At 35.8% G+C, this 13114-nt stretch overlaps 1 protein-coding gene across 10 annotated transcripts in view; it reads left to right on the forward strand.

Annotated features, from left to right (window-relative positions):
- Positions 1–11681, forward strand: part of lrrc7 (leucine rich repeat containing 7) — a 73457-nt gene extending 61776 nt beyond the window's left edge. For 4 of the 10 annotated variants that reach the window (XM_077717089.1, XM_077717090.1, XM_077717087.1 and 1 more), the window contains 10 exons: positions 22–372; positions 485–724; positions 1907–2119; positions 2885–3052; positions 4990–5109; positions 5181–5388; positions 6371–6639; positions 7035–7127; positions 8803–8877; positions 10033–11681. In XM_077717089.1, coding sequence (XP_077573215.1) covers positions 22–372; positions 485–724; positions 1907–2119; positions 2885–3052; positions 4990–5109; positions 5181–5388; positions 6371–6639; positions 7035–7127; positions 8803–8877; positions 10033–10143 — 1848 coding nt within the window. In that variant the 3' untranslated portion in view covers positions 10144–11681. Of the gene's footprint in view, positions 1–21; positions 373–484; positions 725–1906; positions 2120–2884; positions 3053–4989; positions 5110–5180; positions 5389–6370; positions 6640–7034; positions 7128–8802; positions 8878–9889 lie in introns of all 10 variants that reach the window. The other 6 variants (XM_077717093.1, XM_077717097.1, XM_077717092.1 and 3 more) reach the window with 5 other exon arrangements.
- The last annotated feature ends 1433 nt before the right edge of the window (positions 11682–13114 follow it).

Genomic DNA, 13114 nt, shown 5'->3' on the forward strand with positions numbered 1-13114 from the left:
TCAACAATTCTGACCAATCAGATGGCTATGGACCGACGAGCCCCTCCACCTTTCCCCAATACACCAGATTATGTCAACCACTCATCAAAAGCATTGGAGTACATCAATCAACCAGGAAAAACATTACCAAAGGAGTTGGTGAGCCCTCGGTATCGTGCTTACCCGCCATTGGAGATGTTTTCCTTTCCTCAATCACCAGTCAATCAGGATGCTCCATCGAGCCAGCAGCAGCAACCAATACCATCTCTACGATCTCGGCCAGGGTTTTTGAGAAGAGCAGACTCACTGGTGAGCTCTACCGAACTTGCTTTGTTCCGTAGAGTCCATGAAGCTCAGCAGGAGGCACTGCAGGAAGCTCACTACAGACAGCAAGTATGAAATAAGAAAATATTAATCAGAATAATTATCATTTTTTCTTTTTAAAGTTAATCTAATGTTCTGAAAATGATTGGATAATGTGTGAATGTCTCTTCTGCAACACCAGGGGGACCCTCCACTTTATTCTCGAGCTCTTGCTTATTCCTCCCCCATGGATCATATGGCAAACGTAGTAGAAAACCAGAATCAATTGATGCACAACAAGAGAAATGGACGGTATGATGATGATTATCCTAGCTACCAGGAACAGAAAAAACCCATGACTGGTTATCCAACCAAGAGCTTGACTCAACGTCGCCCCCTGTCTGCTAGAAGCTACAGTTCTGAGACCTACGGAACATCCCAGGTTTCAATCTTAATATGTTATGATATACTACAATACGTTATATGAATTCCTCATTAAAATCCAACACATAGCGCAGATTGCAAAGATTGCAAAAAAGTTTTAATGCTACAAATTCATATTTGGGTATTGACAGTTTCCAAGCCTCTACCCCTGATGTAAGTTAAATATTTATCCTCTTCCAATGTAAATGCTACAACCTGAGAAAGAACACGTAGATTCCCTCTAAAATATCTCAATAAAAAAATTTAAATAGTATTTCGATTGTACTTTGGGGACTAGTGTCAATTTTCAAAACCCTTCAGAATTTACCGTTGATATTTTTAACTGATGTATGATGTAATACTAGTTTTCCAAGTTACAACGGAAATTAAAGAGTCCAACAGATATGTTAAGAAATTAATTTGGTAGGATTAACTGTAATTCACAAATTTTATTTGATGAGGTTTTGTTCAGGCAGCGTTGCTTTTTCCTCAAAAGCTGTTATTTTTCCTTAAACAAAAAGCTAAATTTCCATTGACACATGTTATCCAATTTTCTGAATTCTTGGAACTATACTATGTAGGCTGTTCCAACCATTCTGTACAGCTATCAAAAATCTGAAAATCTTGTCACATTCTTGTAAATGTTATGTAATTTTTTTTTTATCTCCAGCCACACGGTCTAAACACAGCCATTTTCAAGTAATCTTTCAATATTGTCTTGTGGATCAAGGTTTTTTTCTCCCCCCAAAATATCGACAATTTTCCAAAAGTTACTTATTACTGTACTGACTCTGTTTTGAATGAAATGCAAGACAGAGTATAAATGAATTCTGGATTGGAAACTAACATACAACACTTGTGACTGATGTCATCTTCTTTCAGTATTTTAAATTACATATACAAAATCTTAAATTTACAAGCTGTAGTGAAATAAAATGTCCCCTTCAACTACCATAAAGCTCACCTGCAATTTAAGTCTAGTTAGATGTGGTGTCTGAACAATTTAAGTCTTTGCACAACCAAAACTCACATTTTGTTACTCTCCCCCTTCGATTCCATGCTTACATAGAGCAAACAATAAAGGTCACCATTTAGAACAAACAGGTGTTTTAGTAAATGTCTGTTTGACCATGATGTAGAATATTTAAAATGATGTCCAAAACTGCAATGTCAATCCAATTGACTGTCATTTAACCATTAGGCACGTCCAGTGTCAGCTCGTCCCACCATGGCGGCCCTTTTGGAGAAGATGCCTCCTGACTACACTCTGGCCACATGCCCAGAGAAATCTTCCGATGACACCATCAAGGTGCGACCTGTGGTACCACAGAAGCCTGAAGACATCACGTCCAAGATGCCTGCTGATTGGAGGCAACAGCTGCTGAGGCACATCGAGGCCAAACGTCTGGACAGGGTACGTTGAAAGGATATGCACAAGTGAGATGTCACACTCACACATACATACATACACCATGTCGCGTAGGGAAACCCCTCCTGTCTGAATCTATGCAGATTTGTTATAAAAATTGAAGAGAGAATACAGTGTGTCTGGCCGCGTGTTTGTGTCCACCCCACACTGTCACCACTCGTCAGCTCAACCTACTGCACAGTCACAACTGTGTGAATGTCTTGAATTCACCATGTCTTAATGCAGTCCCCTCTCACTTTTCTGTCGCATCTCTACTGTATAAATGTTCTGCTGCTGGCAATTAAACAGTTACAAGTAATTTAATGCTGCAGCTTTGCCCTGTTACTTTATATACCGTATTTTCCGGACTATAGGTTGCACATTTTCTGTGGCAACTTATGCCTTTCATTTTTTTCTCTCTACGACTGCCAACAGCTTGTTTTGTTCAGTTTTTTTTTAGGTTATAGTTATCTAAAAATATCTTACATTAACAATTTAAGGACCTGCAAATAATGTGCTTCTTAATGTTGGAATGACATTGTCCACCAATTGTTGCTTGTCTGACCCAATATTCACTGTTTGTATGACCCGACACAAGCTAACATTTTTCTGTGGTTTCAGCATTTCTGCACTATTTATGTGTTTCTTATTAGCGTTGTTGATGGCTGTGGAGTTCATTGTGTTTTCCCCATGCTGCAGCCCTCTTTGTTGGCTGTGCCTGCCATCTCTCCCCATTCACTCATGTCATGTGATGTTGTCTTCTTCAATCAGAGTGGTGTCCTAAAGCACAATATGCTCACGCTGGGCATGCTCTGTCAGGGCGGGGGTCACGGCCAGGGGCGCAGCGGCACTTTGAACTTTAACGTTTACAATAACGCTAAGCATGAGTCACCTGCTGGCCGCTGGCTGCCACTACCTCCTCCTCCATCTGCTGTGGCCGTGAGTATCCCAATAGGATTATATAGTATAGCATCAATGGTATTATACTATAAAGATATATATTTTAGCTTAAATAATTTTTACATCAAGGATGATCAATTTGCATAATATATAAACTACTAGTAAAAAAATAAGCGTAAAAAAGTAGCCACAGAAATACACACTAAATGCACGAAATGTATTTTGTCTTTATTGCAGAGAATCATTTTTTGGGGTTATTTTTTGGGTTTTATCTGTATTTCCATCCATTTCTATGCGAATGATAGAGTTTATACTGTGAAAGAGCAGACCTTCTGTTTACATCAATCACTTTGTACTAAAATGCGAGCTATTCATTGATGGAAGAAGACAAAAGTCATCACATTAATATGCCAAATATAACATTTAAGGCCAGGTTTTTTAGTTAAATTGCATTTTCCACTTGCCATCATATGTTTTACTTGACAACCCAAAAGTTGAGGAATTACTTTTTGGTGTTGAATTAACATATATATTCTTAGTCCACTTTTGTATTCTCTACAGAGAAATCGGTAGATAAAAATAGTCATACTTGACAATGGTTGCTTGGACTGTTGTAAAATACTGTCTCCTAAAACACAAAGAAATGTAGTTTGCAGCACCTATTTTTTGTTCAAAAAAATAATAATGAATAAATTCATGTGGTTTTGTTTGGCACTGTAACATTTAGATCAGTCATTATATTTTATTGCAGGATTTTGAGGATTAGCATTCATGTTTTATATAAGGAAAACCTTTTAAACGTGATAAATCCTGATCAATATTAAAAGGATGAGAATCTTAAAGTGTATCTCTAATGGCCAATTGTAACATATATACACTGGGCACGGAAAATGAATGAATGGTTAATTTTAGTGCACTCAGCTATATTTGCTCAAAAGGGGCATGAGTTGAGAGACAAATCTGCCATTAAAAAAAAAAAAATGCCAGCCTACATTGGATTCTGAGCTATCATGGTGAAATGCTAAGTGTAGGAACGTCTCCATAGCAAGCAGTGGAGAAAAAAAAAACAAGAATGAACACTTCTTTTTGTGCCTAATTCTTTTCATCCATACTACAATAACACAGATCTGGAATATCACTAAACAGCAGCTAGGGGATGCACAGAGAATTCAGTTAATTACTTTACGTCACCATCCATCCCTAATATTATAACACCATCTATTTATCAAACTTTATAACATAGGGAAAATAAGGCACAGATCGTTGAGGGGTTCTTCCATTGATCAAAGGATTGAGGCTCTAAATCCAGCTGCCTCTTTTGCACATTGTCCATGTGTTCTTCACTATGTAGTGTATAGCATAAAAATGAGTGGTTGGTGGTGGTCAGAATGGTTAGTAATGCAAATTGGCAGCCTCGCTTCTGTTAGTCTGCCCTTGGGCTGCTGTACCTTACAATAGGAGCTCATTAAGACCTACTGTGGCATGAATAAATATTGCGTTGTAAAGCATCTTTGAGTGTAGTGAGAATCGCTTTTTAGCCAATGCACTTATATTATTTTTTTCTCTAGGATTGGATAACTTTATTCGTCCCGTATTCGGGAAATTACATTGTGGCAGGAGCCATATATTGTAGTATATATGATTTTCAGATGGCCATAGCAGGTACACTATAAGTCCAGGAGTAATGTCGAGGACTTTTTCCATGATAACAAAAATTTACACCAAATTCCTAAGTCCTATTTATCGTCCTCACATTCATAACTTAAAATTTGATGTCCAAGTTGGCAAATTTTTAAAATTAATAAGCTTTTTTTTTATTGTAACTATAAACGCATCATTATTAAACCTCATGGAATGCTAAGTCACAATCAGATAAGTTCAATTGTATGCTATTAATTGTTCCTGTGTTTATATGTCACTTTTAAAATGAAAATCTAAACAAATATGATTTTTCTTCTTATTTTCTTATCTTGTAGACCCCCTCCCAGCAGTCTGCCATGCTGGATAATGACCAGGAAGGTGTGTCAGGAAGCAATCAATGGGTTCCATACTCACTTGGCAGGAGGGATGTCCCACCTGACAACCTTATCAAACAGGTGAAAGCCAGCACAAATGTAGGAAGTGAAGAGACGTTGTCTCCAGTCCTAATATGTTCATGTTTTCCCAGGGAGTTCACTCCCACAACCCTCCACACCAATCCCACAACACCATGATTGTTACTTCATCATCCTCGTCTTCGGCCACAACACCTCATCGTATGGGTGGCCAACAGGGTTATGATGGTGGAATGATGAATAAGGGGGTCCAGTACCAGCCAGGAATGCCTTTATCACTTGTTCCATCTGGGAGTCCGTATCAAGGAAATATGCCTCAAGGTAAATAGTAATACAGTGTTCCCTCGCTTATCGCGGTTAATGGGGACCGGGACCCCCCGCAATAAGTGCATTTCCGCGAAGTAAGGGTGCCCCTTCAAAAATGCTTAAAGAAACGTGTAACACGTGCACAAAAGCACCACCAAGCAAAAACATCATAGTAGTCCATATGGAGGATCTTCTGCAGTGTTTTTGCACATAAGAAACATCGTTATTGGGAGTTGTGAACATTGTTTTTTTTTGGGCTGTGAAGATGCGCCTGTAAACAGCCATGACGTCATCATCGCGATTCCTGAACTCTCACCATGTTATTGACCATTTCTTTGATGCAATTACTAATTCTTATTGAATATTTTCTTTCCACCTCCTGTAAGATGATTTAATTTATAATTTTAACTTAATATTTTTTCCATTTTTTAATATTTTTTTTCCTGAAAAAAATCTGCGAAGCTCTGAGTCCGCGATAGCTGAAGCGCGAAGTAGCGAGGGAACACTGTACATCTAATGGGTTCCAATTTACTTTGGGCATTCTAACTACAGAGTGACCCAAAAAGATGCGTACCCATGAACATTTCTATTTTGACTTTGATTAAAAAGCTATTTATTTCAAATTACAACCACACAATATTAAGTTTATGGAAGCCCATTCGCCAGAGTTTCAGGTACTTGTGTCAATTTTTAGTCAATTTATGGCTTTCCCAAGATGTGTTCCAAATGTCCACCATTCCGTTGCACGCAAACCTGTACTCGTCTGACAAAGTTGTCAATCACTTTTACACACTCTTCTTTCGGGATGGCTTATTTTTGCTGTGATAGCAGTTTTCAGTTCCTCAATTGTTTGAGACATTAGTTAAAAATTGTTTTTTTATCGAATAAAATATGGGTACGCATCTTTTTGGGTCGCCCTGTATGAATATATACCAGAAAACTTGAACTGCATGTGTAACGGCACAAGTCCGAAGGTCATTTCTTTTTTTCCATCTAGCCCTTAACAGTCCTGGCCAGGTCTACACCAGTGCTGGTCACCCTATGGCCCTATCCTCATCTGGTAATCAATCCCAGTACAACATGCATACCTCCCATACACCACATCAGCCTCCACACCCTTCCAGCAACCCCCACTACCACAGCAACCAGGGAATGGTTCATAGCAACCAGGTTGTTGTGACAACTCATACCAACCCTCGGCCTCAGAGCGCTCGTTGTCTTCTCCAAACTAAAGGCCAGAAGAGCACAGATGGCTTTCAGGAACAGGTACATTTCCCTTTAATTTCATCTTTCTGTCTGAAGCACCCATATCTGCCTCCATTTTAAAGGTCAGTTTTGAAGCTCAGTGAGCAAATATATTCTAGATATTGTCGAATGAATGTTTGTTTTGTCTTGGAAATGGTGAAGGACGGTATTTCTCTCACAGTAACTCCTAAACTTTAATACCTTTGTTTTCTTTAATCTCAATCGGTTAAAAGTTACTTTTTCTACCATTCAAAATGTTTGCGTTTTGCTATCCTAAGAATAACATTTTTAAAAGCACAAATGCCTATACATTTTTGCCATGTTATTTTGAGGCCCAGATGTATGATTGTGTTAAATTTAACTGAAGTTTGTTGCTTTCAGGTAAATTCTAATTGTCAATTGCATTTTTTTTCTAGATGTGTGTGAGAATAGAGAAGAATCCTGGTCTCGGTTTTAGTATCTCTGGTGGCATCAGCGGTCAGGGGAACCCCTTCAAACCCTCTGACATGGTACGATCCGAACCAGCTTGCCAGGCAACCATGGTCTCCCCACATTTTATTAAGATTTGCAATGGAAACTGCTAATAAGTTTCAAAGCATGTTCTAATTATTCTTCCTGTCTTTTTGCTTGGGAAACAGTTGTTCTGTATAGTTTGTAGGTATAGTACATACTAGTAGGTGCAATTTTGTCTTGATTTTGCTTGAGAAAATTAAAATCAGAACTTTACAATGGACAGGTAAGTTTCAGTTGCACTCAACCATTATTTCCAAAAATGGTTAAACAAACAATAGAAAGCATTTTGCTACTAAAGTGTGGTTGCTTACTTCACAGCTATTTTAAGAAGGCGCTTAGATTCTGTCTGCCTTGTTCAAGTTCAGATCTTTCAGTTTGACAGATTATGTTGCTATTTATTGCAAAGTTTAAAACTGAATAGACAGCTCATCCTCAGATTATTTATGAAACACTTGTGTATTTTTACACAATTTTCTCAGTACTGATTTAATTCCAGGCAGCGGCCTTTTTACAATTTGGGTGTTTTTTTTTACCCCATTCATATATAGATAGAACTTTTACATTACAAACTGAAATTGTACCATACTTTCTCTTATCTAACGCCTTTTTTCAGGAGCTGACTATGAGTTTTGATCTTTTTTTCAAAAGATTGATTTTGATGTCAGCAGTGAAAATATTTTGTACTATGTCAAAATGCATACCTGTGTTGGCATGCATATGCTTTCTCTGCCATATTTATGTGACTAACACTTCACAACTCCAACTGCAAAAAAGCACATTTGTAAATATGTGATGTACAGTGAGCTCCATATAACTCAGAGAAAACAAGTATGCTTGAATTATGACTCAAATTTAACATTCAATACCCTTTGCCTCCTCTCCGTAATAGTTCCAAACAAATTACAATATCACTATCAACTTAATACAACTATGAGGCTCACTGTCCTAATGCCAGTTTCATAAGTGAACTAATACTTCCTAAATGTCTACCCTGTGTGGTGTCATGTGTACATGTTTACCTTGTCTTTTGGTACATAGTACTGCCATTACTGCGGAGTACAGTTCGTTATTAACTGGCATTCTTTTCTATGTGGCCCATCTCTCAAATCCTATGTTCAACTCACATAGGATAACCAATTGAAACACATTGAGTTGATACAGCCACATTTTGTCCAAACTCATCTTTCACCAATCCGTGAAAAGATGTTGGTGTTTTTATAATCTCTGCCTTGAAATGTTTAAGAAAATATAGGACAATTTACCTTCTGCCCTCCCACTACCTTCTTTATGCCTAATATATGCCCATTTCACACCTATTGTTCTCTCCCCATTCTGTATTTGATGCATCCGTATTACTATATCTGCATCTCCTCTTAGGTAATTTTCAGTTTTTTCTAAGAAAGTTATTTTAAATGTCTATAAATATTTCTTTTAGTAAAATATAAGAAATGTGATTATTTAAACATGTAGAAATAATGACATCTAAGTTTTAGACAACAAATCTGACATTTAAGACGATATAGACAATAAAAATGTATTTTAGTTTGGCATTTGGCAGACATGTTATTTTCTAGTGGTGGGGGTAGATATTAAAATGAGAATAAGAAAGGCAAAGATTCTAAACCATCGTGTCCTTGTGTTGTCCTAACATTGTATCATTTTGACTTATAGGGTATCTTTGTTACTAGGGTACAGCATGATGGGCCCGCTGCATCTTCCCTGCAGCCCGGAGACAAAATACTGCAGGTAACAGCTGCTCTCTTGTCAACTGATGGACCAGAATCAACCATGTTTTCCGTTCCCTCTCATACTCAGCCCCAAACTCTTTCCTTCTCCATAAAACAAATAGCACGTCATGATAAGGTTTTTTCATTTTCTTCTTGCGCCCAGTAAAATGGATCTAGAAACAAGCTGCTGTTAAACTATTGTACATATTAATGCCACAACAATTTTTTGAGAAATCGCTGATAAAAATCCACAAATAAGTCATAAAATCGATAAATAAGTCATAAAAATCAATAGAAAAGTCAATAAAAAATAAAATAAGTCACCAACATAATAAATAAGTATGAAAAACGACTGAAGGTGTAGTGGTTGCTCGCCTGATTTCGAGCTGGCTCGGGTTTGATTCCCGCTGGTGTCGGTATGCTTGTGAGTGAGACTGGGGATTTGTATCTCTGTGGGTTCTGCGGCTGACAGGCGACCAGTCTAGGGTGCGTTTTGCCCAAAGTCAGCTGGGATAGATTCGTGCAATCCCCGCAACGGTATGGGCGATGAATGAATAAATAAAACTACTAGTCTGATGCCATGGCACATCATTAACAGTATATAATATGAAGGTAAACCTCAGGATTTACACTAAATTCACCTGCAATTTGATAAAACACCTGAACAATATTGTATTTGGGGAGTAAAAGGTTGAAAATACCAACATTCTACATTAACGCATGTAAAGAGAATTTCAGATGGATTCCAGGATTATATTTTTATAGACAGACATTTTTGGGTAAATGTATAGAGATTACAAATGCAAATATTGTATCAAAGAACAGAATCTAAACAAAAAAATATTTCTTACACAAAATCAAAAAAATGAGAAACATTTTATTTTATTTTATCTCCTTCCCTTTTCCTTCCTTTTTCCTCTTCCTTCCTCCATAATTGTTGAATTCATCCGGAATGTCCTTTTTGTCTTTACCCCTTTCTCTTTCAACAGCATGTATGTAGATCCTCCACTTCTCTCTTTTTTTCCCAACAGTGATGTTTACTGAGCTAATGATGGCAGTGACCCTCCATCCTTCCACAAACACACAAATAGACATAAGGAAAACTGCAATGCACATATCTATCCATGCATGCGCACACACATGCTGCTTACTGTGCTGCGTGTTTGCCTTGCAGGCTAATGGACATAATTTTTTACACATGGAACATGAGACCGCCGTCTCTCTGCTGAAGAATTTCCAAAGGACGGTGGACTTGGTGGTTCTGAGAGACAGCAGCACTCCTTAATAATACCTTAAAACTAATGAATACACTATCACTCCAGTGCTCGTCACCATCACCAACCACCCCACCTGCTCTATTCTGAAGGCTGGTGGAACTGGAAAAAAAAAGAGTCGCCTTTAAGAAATCTTTTAAAGTGATTTTTTTTTGCCTATTGCTGGACTATAGGCAAGTACATGTGCCATATTATAAAAGCATATCGGCTTATATCTCGAAATGTGGAGACCTGGATTTACCCAGAAAGAATACTGCATAATCCTTGAGTTACAACAGGGCTGCTGCAATTTGGATTTTGTGTTTTTGTTTACTAACTTTGAAATGGTCAAGTCTGTTTTGTTGGTTGGTAACTCGAGACACACTGTATGGCTTAGTTTGGATTTTTTTTTAAACCATTTATTGGTTATTTTTTGGCATTTAAGTGTTTCTAAACACCTTGTATGTCCTTTTGTTTTCAGTACATTATTGAGTTCTAAATTGATCACTCATTGATTCTGTACTGCTGTTGTCTGTTCCAGACTACAGCAATTGTGTAGAGGAACTAACGTCTTAAAAGAAAAAAGATCTGCCTTGTGCATATGTATCTTTTTGGAGAATCCCCTCAAAGTCTGAAGTATTTTTTATCCTATGAATTTGAAACCACAAAATAGTCTACCTGGTGTCTTTGAGTGTACAGTGATCATTTTCTTGATAACAGGGTTGTGTTTTTCCATTGAAGCTCAATTAGTACATTTTTTCTGGTATCACATCTGCCTGCTGTGCTTGTAGAAAACTAAGGCAATATTTTGAGCCGCTGTCCATTGAGCAGATTTGAACCTATCCTGCAGTGCCATCTACTGAACCACTCATGCTAATGTTTACACAAAACAATGCATAAAGTATATGCAATGCTGCATTCTTATTATAATGTGTCAAAACCTTTCAATTTGGGAATTCAAATGCACCTTTTAAAATAAGCTACACTCATAGAAAGCTTCAGATGAATAATGTCTGTATCACACTTTGAAAATTTGTAGTGATTTGTACTATTTTTTCCAACATCATATGCTTGTATTTTTATGTTTTAGCTATTATGAACCCACAGCATGCATTCAAGTCACTATTTATTGTTAAGTGGATATGTTTGCTTTGTGGCTTCTCAGCTTTGTAGCTTACTGGAGAGAATTATCATCTATATTTGGTCCAATAGGAACCCTTTCATCCTCCCAAGTGATATTTACACAGGCCCAAAATACCAGAACCTACATTTTTGCGGCCCACATCTGGTCTGCCCACAGCGCCAGAGGAAACATGGCTACTGTGGGTGGGGTAACTGTTGTCTGCATGCATATTCTGCTAAACTAAGGCTCTTCTCTGCTAAAAAGAGAGAGAGAAAAAAAAACAAAAAACAATGTACAGCATTTTGAATGCGTTGATACGTCTAAACGAAACATAACCAGGCCCTGATAGCTTCCCAACAATTCAACAAAAATATTCATGTGAAGTCTCAAATCGCTCAATTGCCAAGACAATGTCTCCCAATACACTATTATAATGCTTGAAGACAAATGAAGATATATATATATATATATATATATATATATATATATATATATATATATATATATATATATATATATATATATATATATATATATATATATATATATATATATATATATATATATATATATATATATATATATATATATATATATATATATATATATATATATATATATATATATATATATATATATATATATATATAATTTTTTTTCTATTTTGTTTTTTAATGATATGCTTAAAACAACACACAAATGACCACACGTAGGATAAGAATAATAATAATTTCATGAGTTTTGTTGTCTATGTATGGTACAATATGAAACAACAAGAGAAATTTTTCATGCCATCTCTTTGCTGAAGTCTGAGTGTCATCTGGTGACAATTGTGTTTCCATATAATCGCCATTTATTGGCACAAAATGGGACAATTCAGTTATGTGGCTGTAGTGACGGCCACCTACACCGTTTAATTCTAAGAAGTTTAAAATATGAAATGCATTATAATGCAAAAACAAGTTTAATAGTTAAATTATTTTTACTACATGTTTCAGGTAATCATTTCTAAATATATTGCTATACATTAGAATAGCTCAAAAGTTGTAATATTTTCTAATGACTCTTATAACAATGTATTAGAAAAAGGAACGCACACTATTACATGGAAACTCAAACAAACTATCCAAAAGTGTACAAAATGTATTTCTACTGCAATTGTAATTTGTGTTATACAAATATATCATATATATATGAAAATATAAATATATGTATATGATTATAAAAAAATCTTTTTTTTAAATGTGATAAGCATACAAAAGAGCTGAGACAGTTTCACTGTACATACAATAGCTGTGAACGATGAAATTGAACGTGACTCCTACAAATTGTGAATGTACTCATGCTTTCTGCAGTCTACACTTACTCAACTTGAATGCTGCTTCTTCTGTTGTGTGACGAAAAGTACTTTGACCTCTAATGAGAGACGTTCTTAAAGTTGGACAGTTTTTAGTGACAGTTTACAGCACTATTTGTTTATTTATTTATTTAAATATTTATTTGCAAATGCAAGTTGAAAAATCCTTCCACTTTTAATTGTGAAAATATATGAAGAGAATTGTAACTGCCGAATTATATTCAGCATATATATATATGTATATATATATATATATATGCATATATATATATATATATATATATATATATATATATATATATATATATATATATATATATATATATATATATATATATATATATATATATATATATATATATATATATATATATATATATATATATATATATATATATATATATATATATATATATATATATATATATATTTATATGCATATATATACATATATATATCATGTGTTTAGAATGCATTTTGCAGGTACTCATCTGTACATACGATTTAAGATACAATTTTTACA

Source organism: Stigmatopora nigra, chromosome 5 (genome assembly GCF_051989575.1).
Source record: "Stigmatopora nigra isolate UIUO_SnigA chromosome 5, RoL_Snig_1.1, whole genome shotgun sequence".
In the NCBI taxonomy this organism is placed as follows: domain Eukaryota; kingdom Metazoa; phylum Chordata; class Actinopteri; order Syngnathiformes; family Syngnathidae; genus Stigmatopora; species Stigmatopora nigra.